The 12,146-nt window shown below is 43.5% G+C and overlaps 1 protein-coding gene across 3 annotated transcripts in view; it reads right to left on the reverse strand.

The window, feature by feature from the left end:
* Positions 1 to 12,146, reverse strand: part of LOC121540498 (CMP-N-acetylneuraminate-beta-1,4-galactoside alpha-2,3-sialyltransferase) — a 108,169-nt gene that overhangs the window by 72,320 nt on the left and 23,703 nt on the right. For all 3 annotated transcript variants that reach the window (XM_041849413.2, XM_041849412.2, XM_041849414.2), the window contains one exon: positions 1,677 to 1,769. In XM_041849413.2, the coding sequence (XP_041705347.1) occupies positions 1,677 to 1,769 (93 nt within the window). The remainder of the gene's footprint in view (positions 1 to 1,676; positions 1,770 to 12,146) is intronic.

Below are 12,146 nucleotides of genomic sequence, written 5' to 3' on the forward strand. Positions count from 1 at the left end.
CTGCCTCTAACCCTAGGAAGCTCTTTGCCACATTTTCCTCCTTGCTGAATCCTCCCCCCCCTCCCCCTCCCCCTCCCCCCCTCCTCTCGATCCCACTGATGTCAACAACTACAGACCAGTATCCCTTCTTTCTTTTCTTTCCAAAACTATTGAGCGTGCCGTCTTTAGCCAACTCTCTTGCTATCTCTCTCAGAATGACCTTCTTGATCCAAACCAGTCAGGTTTCAGGACTGGTCATTCAACTGAGACTGCTCTTCTCTGTGTCACGGAGGCTCTCCGCACTGCTAAAGCTAACTCTCTCTCCTCTGCTCTTGTCCTTCTAGACCTGTCTGCTGCCTTTGATACTGTGAACCATCAGATCCTCCTCTCCACCCTCTCCGAGCTGGGCATCTCCGGCGCGGCTCACTCCTGGATTGCGTCCTACCTGACCGGTCGCTCCTACCAAGTGGCGTGGTGAGAAGCTGTCTCCGCACCACGTGCTCTCACCACTGGTGTCCCCCAGGGCTCAGTTCTAGGCCCTCTCCTTTTCTCCCTATACACCAAGTCACTTGGCTCTGTCATATCCTCACATGGCCTCTCCTATCATTGCTACGCTGACGATACACAACTAATCTTCTCCTTTCCCCCTTCTGATAACCAGGTGGCGAATCGCATCTCTGCATGTCTGGCAGACATATCAGTATGGATGACGGATCACCACCTCAAGCTGAACCCTGGCAAGACGGAGCTGCTCTTCCTCCCGGGGAAGGACTGCCCGTTCCATGATCTCGCCATCACGGTTGACAACTCCGTTGTGTCCTCCTCCCAGAGTGCGAAGAGCCTTGGCGTGACCCTGGACAACACCCTGTCGTTCTCCGCTAACATCAAGGCGGTGACCCGCTCCTGCAGGTTCATGCTCTACAACATTCGGAGAGTACGACCCTGCCTTACACAGGAAGCGGCACAGGTCCTAATCCAGGCACTTGTCATCTCCCGTCTGGATTACTGCAACTCGCTGTTGGCTGGCCTCCCTGCCTGTGCCATTAAACCCCCTACAACTCATCCAGAATGCCGCAGCCCGTCTGGTGTTCAACCTTCCCAAGTTCTCTCACGTCACCCCCCTCCTCCGCACACTCCACTGGCTTCCAGTTGAAGCTCGCATCCGTTACAAGACCATGGTGCTTGCCTATGGAGCAGTGAGGGGAACGGCACCTCTGTACCTTCGGGCTCTGATCAGTCCCTACACCCAAACGAGGGCATTGCGTTCATCCACCTCTGGCCTGCTGGCTCCCTTCCTCTGCGGAAGCATAGTTCCCGCTCAGCCCAGTCAAAACTGTTCGCTGCTCTGGCACCCCAATGGTGGAACAAGCTCCCTCACGACGCCAGGACAGCGGAGTCACTCACCACCTTCCGGAGACATTTGAAACCCCACCTCTTTAAGGAATACCTGGGATAGGATAAAGTAATCCTTCTACCTCCCCCCAAAATTGTAAAGTGGTTATCCCACTGGCTATAGGGTGAATGCACCAATTTGTGAGTCGCTCTGGATAAGAGCGTCTGCTAAATGACGTAAATGTGCCCTTGAGCAAGGCACTTAACCCTAATTGCTCCTGTAAGTCGCTCTGGATAAGAGCGTCTGCTAAATGACTAAAATGTAAATGTAAAATAACACATGCACATTAAAAGCTGTTGCTTACTTTGGATAAATGGCAGTCATCTTGGCAGCTGCGTAGCCAGGCTTGCAGACGCCCTCGCTGAGATTGCCATACTTGTACATCAGCTCCAAAGGCCTGTGGTACAAAGAGGTAAGGTCAGAGACAGAGAAGGTCACGCAAGGAGAATAAAAGGGAAGGGGATACCTAGTCAGTACAACTGAATGCATTCAACTGAAATGTGTCTTCCACATTTAACCCAACCCCTCTGAATCAGAGACGTCCGGGGGGCTGCCATAATCAACGTTATCGGTGCCTGGGGAGCAGTTGTTGTTGGGGGTTAACTACCTTGCTCAAGGGCAGAATGGCAGATTGTTCCACCTTGCCAGCTCAGGGATTTGAACCAGCGACTTTTCACTATTCTTATATTTTATTATTTATTATTGTTGTTGCATTGTCGAGAAGGAACCTGCAAGTAAGCATTTTGTTGGACAGTGTATACCCCCCATACTCAACTGGTTGACCGTGGTACAGATCCGGACCCAGAACGGGGTCAATACGGACTGTGGGTCCCGACTACAATTTTAAATACAATTTTACATTTGGGGAACTTGGTAGGGCTTCGACCACTGGTGTCATATAAACACAAATAAGACGTAGAAATATGTGTAGAATTGCAGGAAATTTGCACCATTTTCTCTCCACCAACAAGAGGGGTGTGAACAGTTTGGGGTCGCATGGATTGCAGGGTGGGGGTTTGTTACTACGCCGATAAATGACAATATCCATACGGACCTTTGCCACCTAGGACATTTGTGTGACCGGACCTTCTCAAATAGTACTTGAGTATCCCTGGTGTATACCATGTGTATCCTGTACATACAACTAATAAAACTTGAAAATAAGACCAAAAAATCTGAGAAGAGAAGCTATCTAAAAGCCCAACAATCTGCATAAGCCTTAAAAAAGAACCAGGAGTATACAGCAAAAGTGTAACTGTTAAGAACAAACAACCAGATCATTGAATCTTTGAATCCCTAATAAGATTGCAGAGAATACATGTTGATGAATATTTGATGGCTCTATTGTAAAGATCCTCAAATAATTATACTGTAAACAAATAGCTTTTAATTTATTTAATAATGCATAAGAGCATTATACCCTCCTAAAAATGTTTAGCCTCATATACCCCGAAACCGTTCTGACTGGAGCAGCTGTAGTGTAGTAGATTTAGTAAGAGGCTAACTGGTAAAAACTCAGAAAATATTTTCACTGAAAAGGGAGGGCAGCCTCTCCGAGACGTTGTTTATTTCACTTAAACTCTCACCTATATCCAATGATTCAGTGATAAAGGATGGACCATGCACAGTAGTGATCATTTTGATGAACCTTCCTTTAAATATACATTTTTGACATTTTATTTGCATACCAAATTATCAAAATAGTAAAAACATTTACTAAACCTTTAAATTGAATTTAGAGAAATATAAATCTCTATTGTTCTCTGTAAAATGTTGATACACTGCCAATTTTGCAGGTTTTCCTACTTACAAAGCATGTAGAGGTCTGTAATTTTTATCATAGGTACACTTCAACTGTGAGAGACGGAATCTAAAAAAAAATCCGGGAAAATCACATTGTATGATTTTTAAGTAATTAATTTGCATTTTATTGCATGACATAAGTATTTGATCACCTACCAACCAGTAAGAATTCCGGCTCTCACAGACCTGTTAGTTTTTCTTTAAGAAGCCCTCCTGTTCTCTACTCATTACCTGTATTAACTGCACCTGTTTGAACTCGTTACCTGTATAAAAGACACCTGTCCACACACTCAATCAAACAGACTCCAACCTCTCCACAATGGCCAAGACCAGAGAGCTGTGTAAGGACATCAGGGATAAAATTGTAGACCTGTACAAGGCTGGGATGTGCTACAGGACAATAGGCAAGCAGCTTGGTGAGAAGGCAACAACTGTTGGCGCAATTATTAGAAAATGGAAGAAGTTCAAGGTGATGGTCAATCACCCTCGGTCTGGGGCTCCATGCAAGATCTCACCTCGTGGGGCATCAATGATCATGAGGAAGGTGAGGGATCAGCCCAGAACTACACGGCAGGACCTGGTCAATGACCTGAAGAGAGCTGGGACCACAGTCTCAAAGAAAACCATTAGTAACACACTACGCCGTCATGGATTAAAATCCTGCAGCGCACGCAAGGTCCCCCTGCTCAAGCCAGCGCATGTCCTGGCCCGTCTGAAGTTTGCCAATGACCATCTGGATGATCCAGAGGAGGAATGGGAGAAGGTCATGTGGTCTGATGAGAAAAAATTGAGCTTTTTGGTCTAAACTCCACTCGCCGTGTTTGGAGGAAGAAGAAGGATGAGTACAACCCCAAGAACACCATCCCAACCGTGAAGCATGGAGGTGGAAACATCATTCTTTGGGGATGCTTTTCTGCAAAGGGGACAGGACGACTGCACCGTATTGAGGGGAGGATGAATGGGGCCATGTATCGCGAGATCTTGGCCAACAACCTCCTTCCCTCAGTAAGAGCATTGAATATGGGTCGTGGCTGGGTCTTCCAACATGACAACGACCCGAAACACACAGCCAGGGCAACTAAGGAGTGGCTCCTTAAGAAGCATCTCAAGGTCCTGGAGTGGCCTAGCCAGTCTCCAGACCTGAACTCAATAGAAAATCTTTGGAGGGAGCTGAAAGTCTGTATTGCCCAGCGACAGCCCTGAAACCTGAAGGATCTGGAGAAGGTCTGTATGGAGGAGTGGGCCAAAATCCCTGCTGCAGTGTGTGCAAACCTGGTCAAGACCTACAGGAAACGTATGATCTCTGTAATTGCAAACAAAGGTTTCTGTACCAAATATTAAGTTCTGCTTTTCTGATGTATCAAATACTTATGTCATGCAATAAAATGCAAATTAATTACTTAAAAATCATACAATGTGATTTTCTGGATTTTTGTTTTAGATTCTGTCTCTCACAGTTGAAGTGTACCTATGATAAAAGTTACAGACCTCTACATGCTTTGTAAGTAGGAAAACCTGCAAAATCGGCAGTGTATCAAATACTTGTTCTCCCATTTTTTACATTTACATTTTAGTCATTTAGCAGACGCTCTTATCCAGAGCGACTTACAGTTAAGTGAGTGCATACATTTTCATACTGGCCCCCCGTGGGAATCGAACCCACAACCCTGGCGTTGCAAACACCATGCTCTACCAACTGAGCTACATCCCTGCCGGCCATTCCCTCCCCTACCCTGGACAACACTGGCTAATTGTGCGCCGCCCCATGGGTCTCCCGGTTGCGGCCGGCTACGACAGAGTCTGGATTCGAACCAGGATCTGTAGTGGCACAGCTAGCACTGCGATGCGATAATAAATGAATATGCGAGAAAAAAAAAAGAATAAAAAAAACATATGGGGGATTGGAAGTGATGCAGACAATTACATTGATGGAAGTTACAATATATCTGCAATATTAAAGCTGATCTACCCCATAAAAAATTTTAATAAATAAAAAGTTACATTTTGATCGAATTAATCTGAAACTTGTTGATTGATTGAATTACTTATGCATCTAATGAATTATGTTGCTAGATGTTTAAATGATCACTTTACCTATCTTTATTTTGGCAAAATAACAGGTGTTTCAGTGTCAAGCGTCAATAGATGGATTTAACTAGTTTTAGTATAGACATTGCCATTTAAAAGTAGTCAACTGGGTGGGGATTCCTATGGGTTGGGAGCGATCTTCAAATTGGGTGGCTTATGGTTTGTAAACCAAAGATTAAGGTAATATCAAGGAGCCAAGACCAATATTTATACCAGGACATTGGTCCCAAGATCCAGACCCAGTGAGTTGAGATCATGACAAAATAAAGACTGAATTTATGTGGTCTTGAGTGGTCTCAAGACCAAGACCACTAGATCAAGAGTAAATGGGCCCTTTCTTCAATTGTAAGAAACTCAAGTAGAGTAAACTCTAATAAAGTACAGTAGAGCGCAGTACAGTAGAGTATGGTACAGCACAGTAGCGTACAGTATAGCACATTATAGACGTCTATGTTTTGGCCAAATAGATGTCAATGTTTGGGCTCTTGGAGGGTTGGAGCCCCCCTGCTGGCTATGCATCTCAATATTCTACACTTTTTCATGAAGTGTGCACGTGTCCACTACCCACATGGTGGTCCACTGTAGCTCAGTTGGTAGAGCATGGCACATGGAGATGTTGTCACAGACGCCATAATGGAACAGATACAAAGATGAGACCTATATACAGTGCATTGGAAAAGTTTTGAGACCCCTTTACTATTTCCACATATTGTTACGTTACAGCATAGCGCTCAGGACCTCAGACTGGGGCGAAGGTTCACCTTCCAACAGGACAACAACCCTAAGCACACAGCCAAGACAACACAGGAGTGGCTTCGGGACAAGTCTCTGAATGTCCTTGAGTGGCCCAGCCAGAGCCCAGACTTAAACCCGATTGAACATCTCTGGAGAGACCTGAAAATAGCTGTGCAGCAACGCTCCCCATCCAACCTGACACAGCTTGAGAGGATCTGCAGAGAAGAATGGGAGAAACTCTCCAAATACAGGTGTGCCAAGCTTGTAGCGTCATACCCAAGAAGACTCAATGCTGTAATCGCTGCCAACAGTGCTTCAACAAAGTTCTGAGTAAAGGGTCTGAATACTTATGTAAATGTGATTCTTCAGTTATTATAATTTTTTTAAATTATCTAATATGTCTAAAAACCTGTTTTTGCTTCGTCATTATGGGGTATTGTGTGTAGATTGATGAGGGAAAAAAACGATTTAATACATTTTAGAATAAGGCTGTAACATAACAAAATGTGGAAAAAGTCAATGGGCCTGAATACTTTCCGAAGGCACTGTATGTCAGCTTATAACCCCCCCCCCCCCAACATCTTAGCCTCTAGAGAATGAATGTGTGTGTTTCGGTAGTGGCATCAAAAGGTGGGACAATTATTATAATATTTTTTTATTTTTAAGATGATTAAACAACACTACTAATTAGATCAGTATCTTTCAATGTAATAATAGAACAACTCAATATGTTCTATTGAAATAATAGTGTTAAAAAATTACAAAAATCATAATTGGCTTTATTTTCCTCTCAATATAAATAGGTGTATAAACAATAACTTTGTACTATATTAATTTAACAATATGTTTGTTATTGCCTTGGATTTAATTAGAACATGACATAAATACATTTCTTAAGTTTGGAGACTTAGGGCGACTGCTCCTAAAAAGCAACTTCTTGTTTTGAAAATGGCCTATGAGGCATCAAAACATTTATTCTAGTGTCAAAATTGACTATAATGTGTAAATAGGATAATTTTGGTCATAAATTCAGTCTCGTCCAAAACTGAGATTTGCGAGATGATAGGAAAAAATGGTATGTCATGGAATGAAGGGTACCGTAACAGTTTTCCTTGGGTTGGGTTTATTTTAATGGTGCCACATGCCCACAGCTGGCAGCACCCAAGTAATCATCAATTCGGAGTACAGCCGGCTTGTACCTCCAAAATGAAGGACTGGGTGGCCCCAATGTCTCGCAGTATCTTCAGCGGTGAATCCCTCCATGGTCCATCTGTCCGAGACGTTTATGGGTAATCCTGATTTTGCTAAACCTCCTGAGTTGACCTCTCCTTTGAAAACCCCAAAAGGTGAGCGATTATGTAAGACCGCTGGAAGAATAGAGGGTCCCTACAGTTGACACTTGAAGCAGCTGATTGCGGAACAGAGTAAAGACATTTCCCTCTCCCCTCTTTTTGTTGAGATACGTCCAGAGGAGGAGTTTGATTAAGTTTGTGTGGGTTACTTTGAGAGAGATGGTGTTCTAATGAGGAAATGGCGTTCTCATGCTACTTCTGGGCAGGACGATTGGCCCAGTGCATCTCAAATTGTCGTTCCAGTTGCACTTCGACAAGAGATAATGATGGTAGTGTGGCAGGCCATATTGGGGTCAACAAGACCGTATCTTGCATAATTTCTTCTGGCCTGGTCTGAAACAGGATGCTGTGGCTTACTATAAATCCTGTCGCGTTTGCCAGCAGATGGGCAAACCGAACCAAGCTGTACTGGTTGCATCTTTGAAGTCTATTTCTGCTTTTTAAGAACCTTTCAGCAGGGTTCTGGTGGATTGTGTTGGGTCTTTACCCAAAGCAAAGAGTGGTAACCAGTTTCTCTTGACCATAATGTGTGCTGCCACTTGTTCCCTGAGGCCATTGAACTAATGAAAATCACTTGATGAAAGTTACTACGGATATTGCAGGAGTTTCCCCTTGAAATTAGACATGTCCGTAGTAAGGACAACCTGGTTGCTGATTGTCTTTCAAGGGTGGGCAGTTGATTAGTTTTGTGTTTTGCATTTAGCCAGCGTGTTGCCCTGGCTCACAATTTATTTTGAGTGAATGTTTTTCCGTATTGGAGATTAGTTTTGTTTGGGCTTGTTCCAAGGGGACGAGAGTTTTAGAAGTGTACATGAGTTTTTCAAAACTCTAGAAAGAAAAAGTAAAAAAATATGGGGAAAAATATATTTAAAAAAAAAACGGAGCATATACAGTACCAGTCAAAGGTTTGGACACACCTACTCATTAAAGGCTTTTACTTTGTTTTTACTATTTCTTACATTGTAGAATAATAGTGAAGACATCAAAACTATGAACTAACACACATGGAATCATGTAGTAACCAAAAAAAGTGTTAAACAAATCAAGATATATTTTATATTTGAGATTCTTCAAAGTAGCCTCCCTTTGCCTTGATGCCAGCCTTGCACACGCTTGGCATTCTCTCAACCAGCTTCATGAGGTAGTCACCTGGAATGCATTTCAATTAACAGGTGTGCCTTCTTAAAAGTTAATTTGTGGAATTTCTTTCCTTCTTAATGTGTTTCAGCCAATCAGTTGTGTTGTGACAAGGTAGGGGTGGTATACAGAATATAGCCCTATTTGGTAAAAGACTAAGTCCATATTATGGCAATAACAGCTCAAATAAGCAAAGAGAAACGACAGTCCATCATCACTTTCAGACATGAAGGTCAGTCAATCTGGAAAAATGCAAGAACTTTGAAAGTTTCTTCAAGTGCAGTCGCAAAAACCATCAAGCGCTATGATGAAACTGGCTCTCACGAGGACCGCCACAGGAAAGGAAGACCCAGAGTTACCTCTGCTGCAGAGGATAAGTTCATTAGAGTTACCAGCCTCAGAAATTGCAGCCAAAATAAATGGTTCACGTGAGTTCAAGTAACAGACACATCTCAAAATCAACTTTTCAGAGGAGACCACGTGAATCAGGCCTACATGGTGGAATTGCTGCAAAGAAATCACTACTAAAGCACACCAATAATAAGAAGAGACTTGCTTGGGCCAAGAAACACGAGCAATGGACATTAGACTGGTGGAAATCTGTCCTTTGGTCTGATGAGTCCAAATTTGAGATTTTTGGTTCCAACCGCCGTGTCTTTGTGAGATGCAGAGTAGGTGAACGGATGATCTCCGCATGTGTGATTCCCACTTTGAAGCATGGAGGAGGAGGTGTGATGGTGTGGGGGTGTTTTGCTGGTGACACTGTCTGTGATTTGGCGAAGCTGGTTGAGAAAATGCCAAGAGTGTGCAAAGCTGTCATCAAGGCAAAGGGTGGGTACTTCTAAATCTAAAATCTAAAATCTATTTTGATTTGTTTAACACTTCTTTGGTTACTACATCATTCCATATGTGTTATTTCATAGTTTTGATGTCTTCACTATTATTCTACAATGTGGAAAATAGTAAAAATAAAGAAGAACTCTTGAATGAGTAGTTGTGTCCAAACTTTTGACTGGTACTGTATATACACTACCAGTCAAAAGTTTGGACACACCTACTCATTCAAGGGTTTTTCTTAATTTTTACTATTTTTTATATTCTTCAAATAGCCACCCTTTGCCTTGATGACAGCGTCGCACCACACATGCGGAGGTCATCCATTCACCCACACGCGTCTCACAAAGACATGGCGATTGGAACCAAAAATCTCAAATTTGGACTCCAGACCAAAGGACAAATTTCCACCGGTCTAATGGCCATTGCTCGTATTTCTTGGCCCAAGCAAGTCTCTTCTTCTTATTGGTGTCCTTTAGTAGTGGTTTCTTTGCAGCAATTCGACCATGAAGGCCTGATTCACACAGTCCCCTCTGAACAGATGTTGAGATGTGTCTGTTACTTGAACTCTGTGAAGCATTTATTTGGGCTGAAATTTCTGAGGCTGGTAACTCAAATTAACTTATCCTCTGCAGCAGAGGTAACTCTGGGTCTTCCATTCCTGTGGCGGTCCTCATGAGAGCCAGTTTCATCATAGCGCTTGATGGTTTTTGCGACTGCACTTTAAGAAACTTTCAAAGTTCTTGAAATGTTCAGTATTGACTGACCTTCATGTCTTAAAGTAATGATGGACTGCCGTTTCTCTTTGCTTCTTTGAGCTGTTCTTGCCATAATATGGCCATAACTAGGGCTAGCTTCTGTATATCCCCCCCCCTTACATCCAGTAGATGCCATGTTTATATTGGAGAAGGCAACGCGTTTAAGTAGCGAAGCATTTACGTTGGTTTGCTTCCTGTCTTTAAGTTTGGTGAGGGTTTTTCTTTTGTCTGCCTCTTCTTGGGCAAATTTAGTGGGTGCTCATGGTGGGTGTCTTTTAGGTTCCAGTTGTTGTTGCTAGTCAACTTTCAGTGACACCCTCATGAGTGTCTTTCAGAACCCCTCCTAAAACCCCACCTGTTTCTTTTTGGTTGTTGGTCATTGACTGTTAGTTCCCCCCTGTGTTTGAGCAACATTTTTGGTTTTCTTGCTGGGGAACTTAACAAGTTGCACATCTGGTTTTACAGCACCTCAGAATGGAACTTTAATGGGAGACTATGGGCGCGTTCTGAGCAGATCACTTTTGTCAAGTTGGTGACCATCGTTGGTGTGTGTTGCATTATGGGGATAAAAGTTGTCCGACTCTGCAGTTGCTCTTCACCAACGTTATCCTGAAGCCATCTCCTGCATTGTGGGAGGCTCTATTGTCAACCAATCATTAGGGTGCTTTTGTTTGACCCACGCAAACGTGACCAATGACGTGACTGAAACAGGAACCAACTTTGCCACAATTCATGTATAAAATAGAAATGTACAAATTAATGTGATATGAGGTTTTCTCTCACCAATTTATTGTACAATGTACACATACATTTTCAGTTCAAGTATGTGATATGGGGGCTGGAGAACAACTTTTATAAAGAATGGCATCACTGCCATTTTGCACTTAGCCTTGCTGTTGGAAAACCAGATCAGTGTCCGACTTTTGGCTGTCACAGATGCACCTCCCCCATCTTCACTCCTCGACTTTAGTCTACTTTCATCCACTCAAATGAGCCCTATGGCAGGAGCACCGAAAACAGCCACCGATTTTAATTGGCTAATGGAGATGATTGTGGACTACATGAAAAAAAAGAGGACTGAGCACGCCCCCATTCTCATCGACGGGGCTGTAGTGGAACAGGTTGAGAGCTTCAAGTTCCTTGGTGTCCACATCACCAACAAACTATCATGGTCCAAACACACCAAGACAGTCGTGAAGAGGGCACGACAAAGCCTATTCCCCCTCAGGAGACTGAAAAGATTTGGCATGGGTCCTCAGATCCTCAAAAAATTATACAGCTGCACCATCGAGAGCATCCTGACTGGTTGCATCACCGCCTGGTATGGCAACTGCTTGGCCTCCGACCGCAAGGCACTACAGAGGGTAGTGCGTACGGCCCAGTAAATCACTGGGGCCAAGCTTCCTGCCATCCAGGACCTCTATACCAGGCGGTGTCAGAGGAAGGCCCTCAAAATTGTCAAAGACTCCAGCCACCCTAGTGATAGACTGTTCTCTCTGCTACCGCACGGCAAGCGGTACCGGAGTGCCAAGTCTAGGTCCAAAAGACTTCTCAACAGCTTCTACCCCCAAGCCATAAGACTCCTGAACAGCTAATCATGGCTACCCGGACTATTTGCACTGCCCCCCCCACCCCATCCTTTTTACGCTGCTGCTACTCTGTTAATTATTTATGCATAGTCACTTTAACTCTACCCACATGTACATATTACCTCAACTACCTCAACTAGCCGGTGCCCCCGCACATTGACTCTGCAACGGTACCCCCCTGTATATATAGCCTCCCTACTGTCACTTTATTTTACTTCTGCTCTTTTTTTTCTCAACACTTTTTTTGTTGTTGTTTTATTTTTACTTTTTTGTTAAAAATAAATGCACTGTTGGTTAAGGGCTGTAAGTAAGCATTTCACTGTAATGTCTGCACCTGTTGTATTCGGCGCATGTGACCAATAAAATTTGATTTGATTTGATTTGAGAGAAAAAAATATCTCTGTCCATCACCATCTAGTGCAACCCTTAGAACCTCCCCCCTACATTGTGGACTTCAAAGTTCAAGTAGCGCAAGTGA

This window comes from Coregonus clupeaformis, chromosome 26 (assembly GCF_020615455.1).
Source record: "Coregonus clupeaformis isolate EN_2021a chromosome 26, ASM2061545v1, whole genome shotgun sequence".
In the NCBI taxonomy this organism is placed as follows: domain Eukaryota; kingdom Metazoa; phylum Chordata; class Actinopteri; order Salmoniformes; family Salmonidae; genus Coregonus; species Coregonus clupeaformis.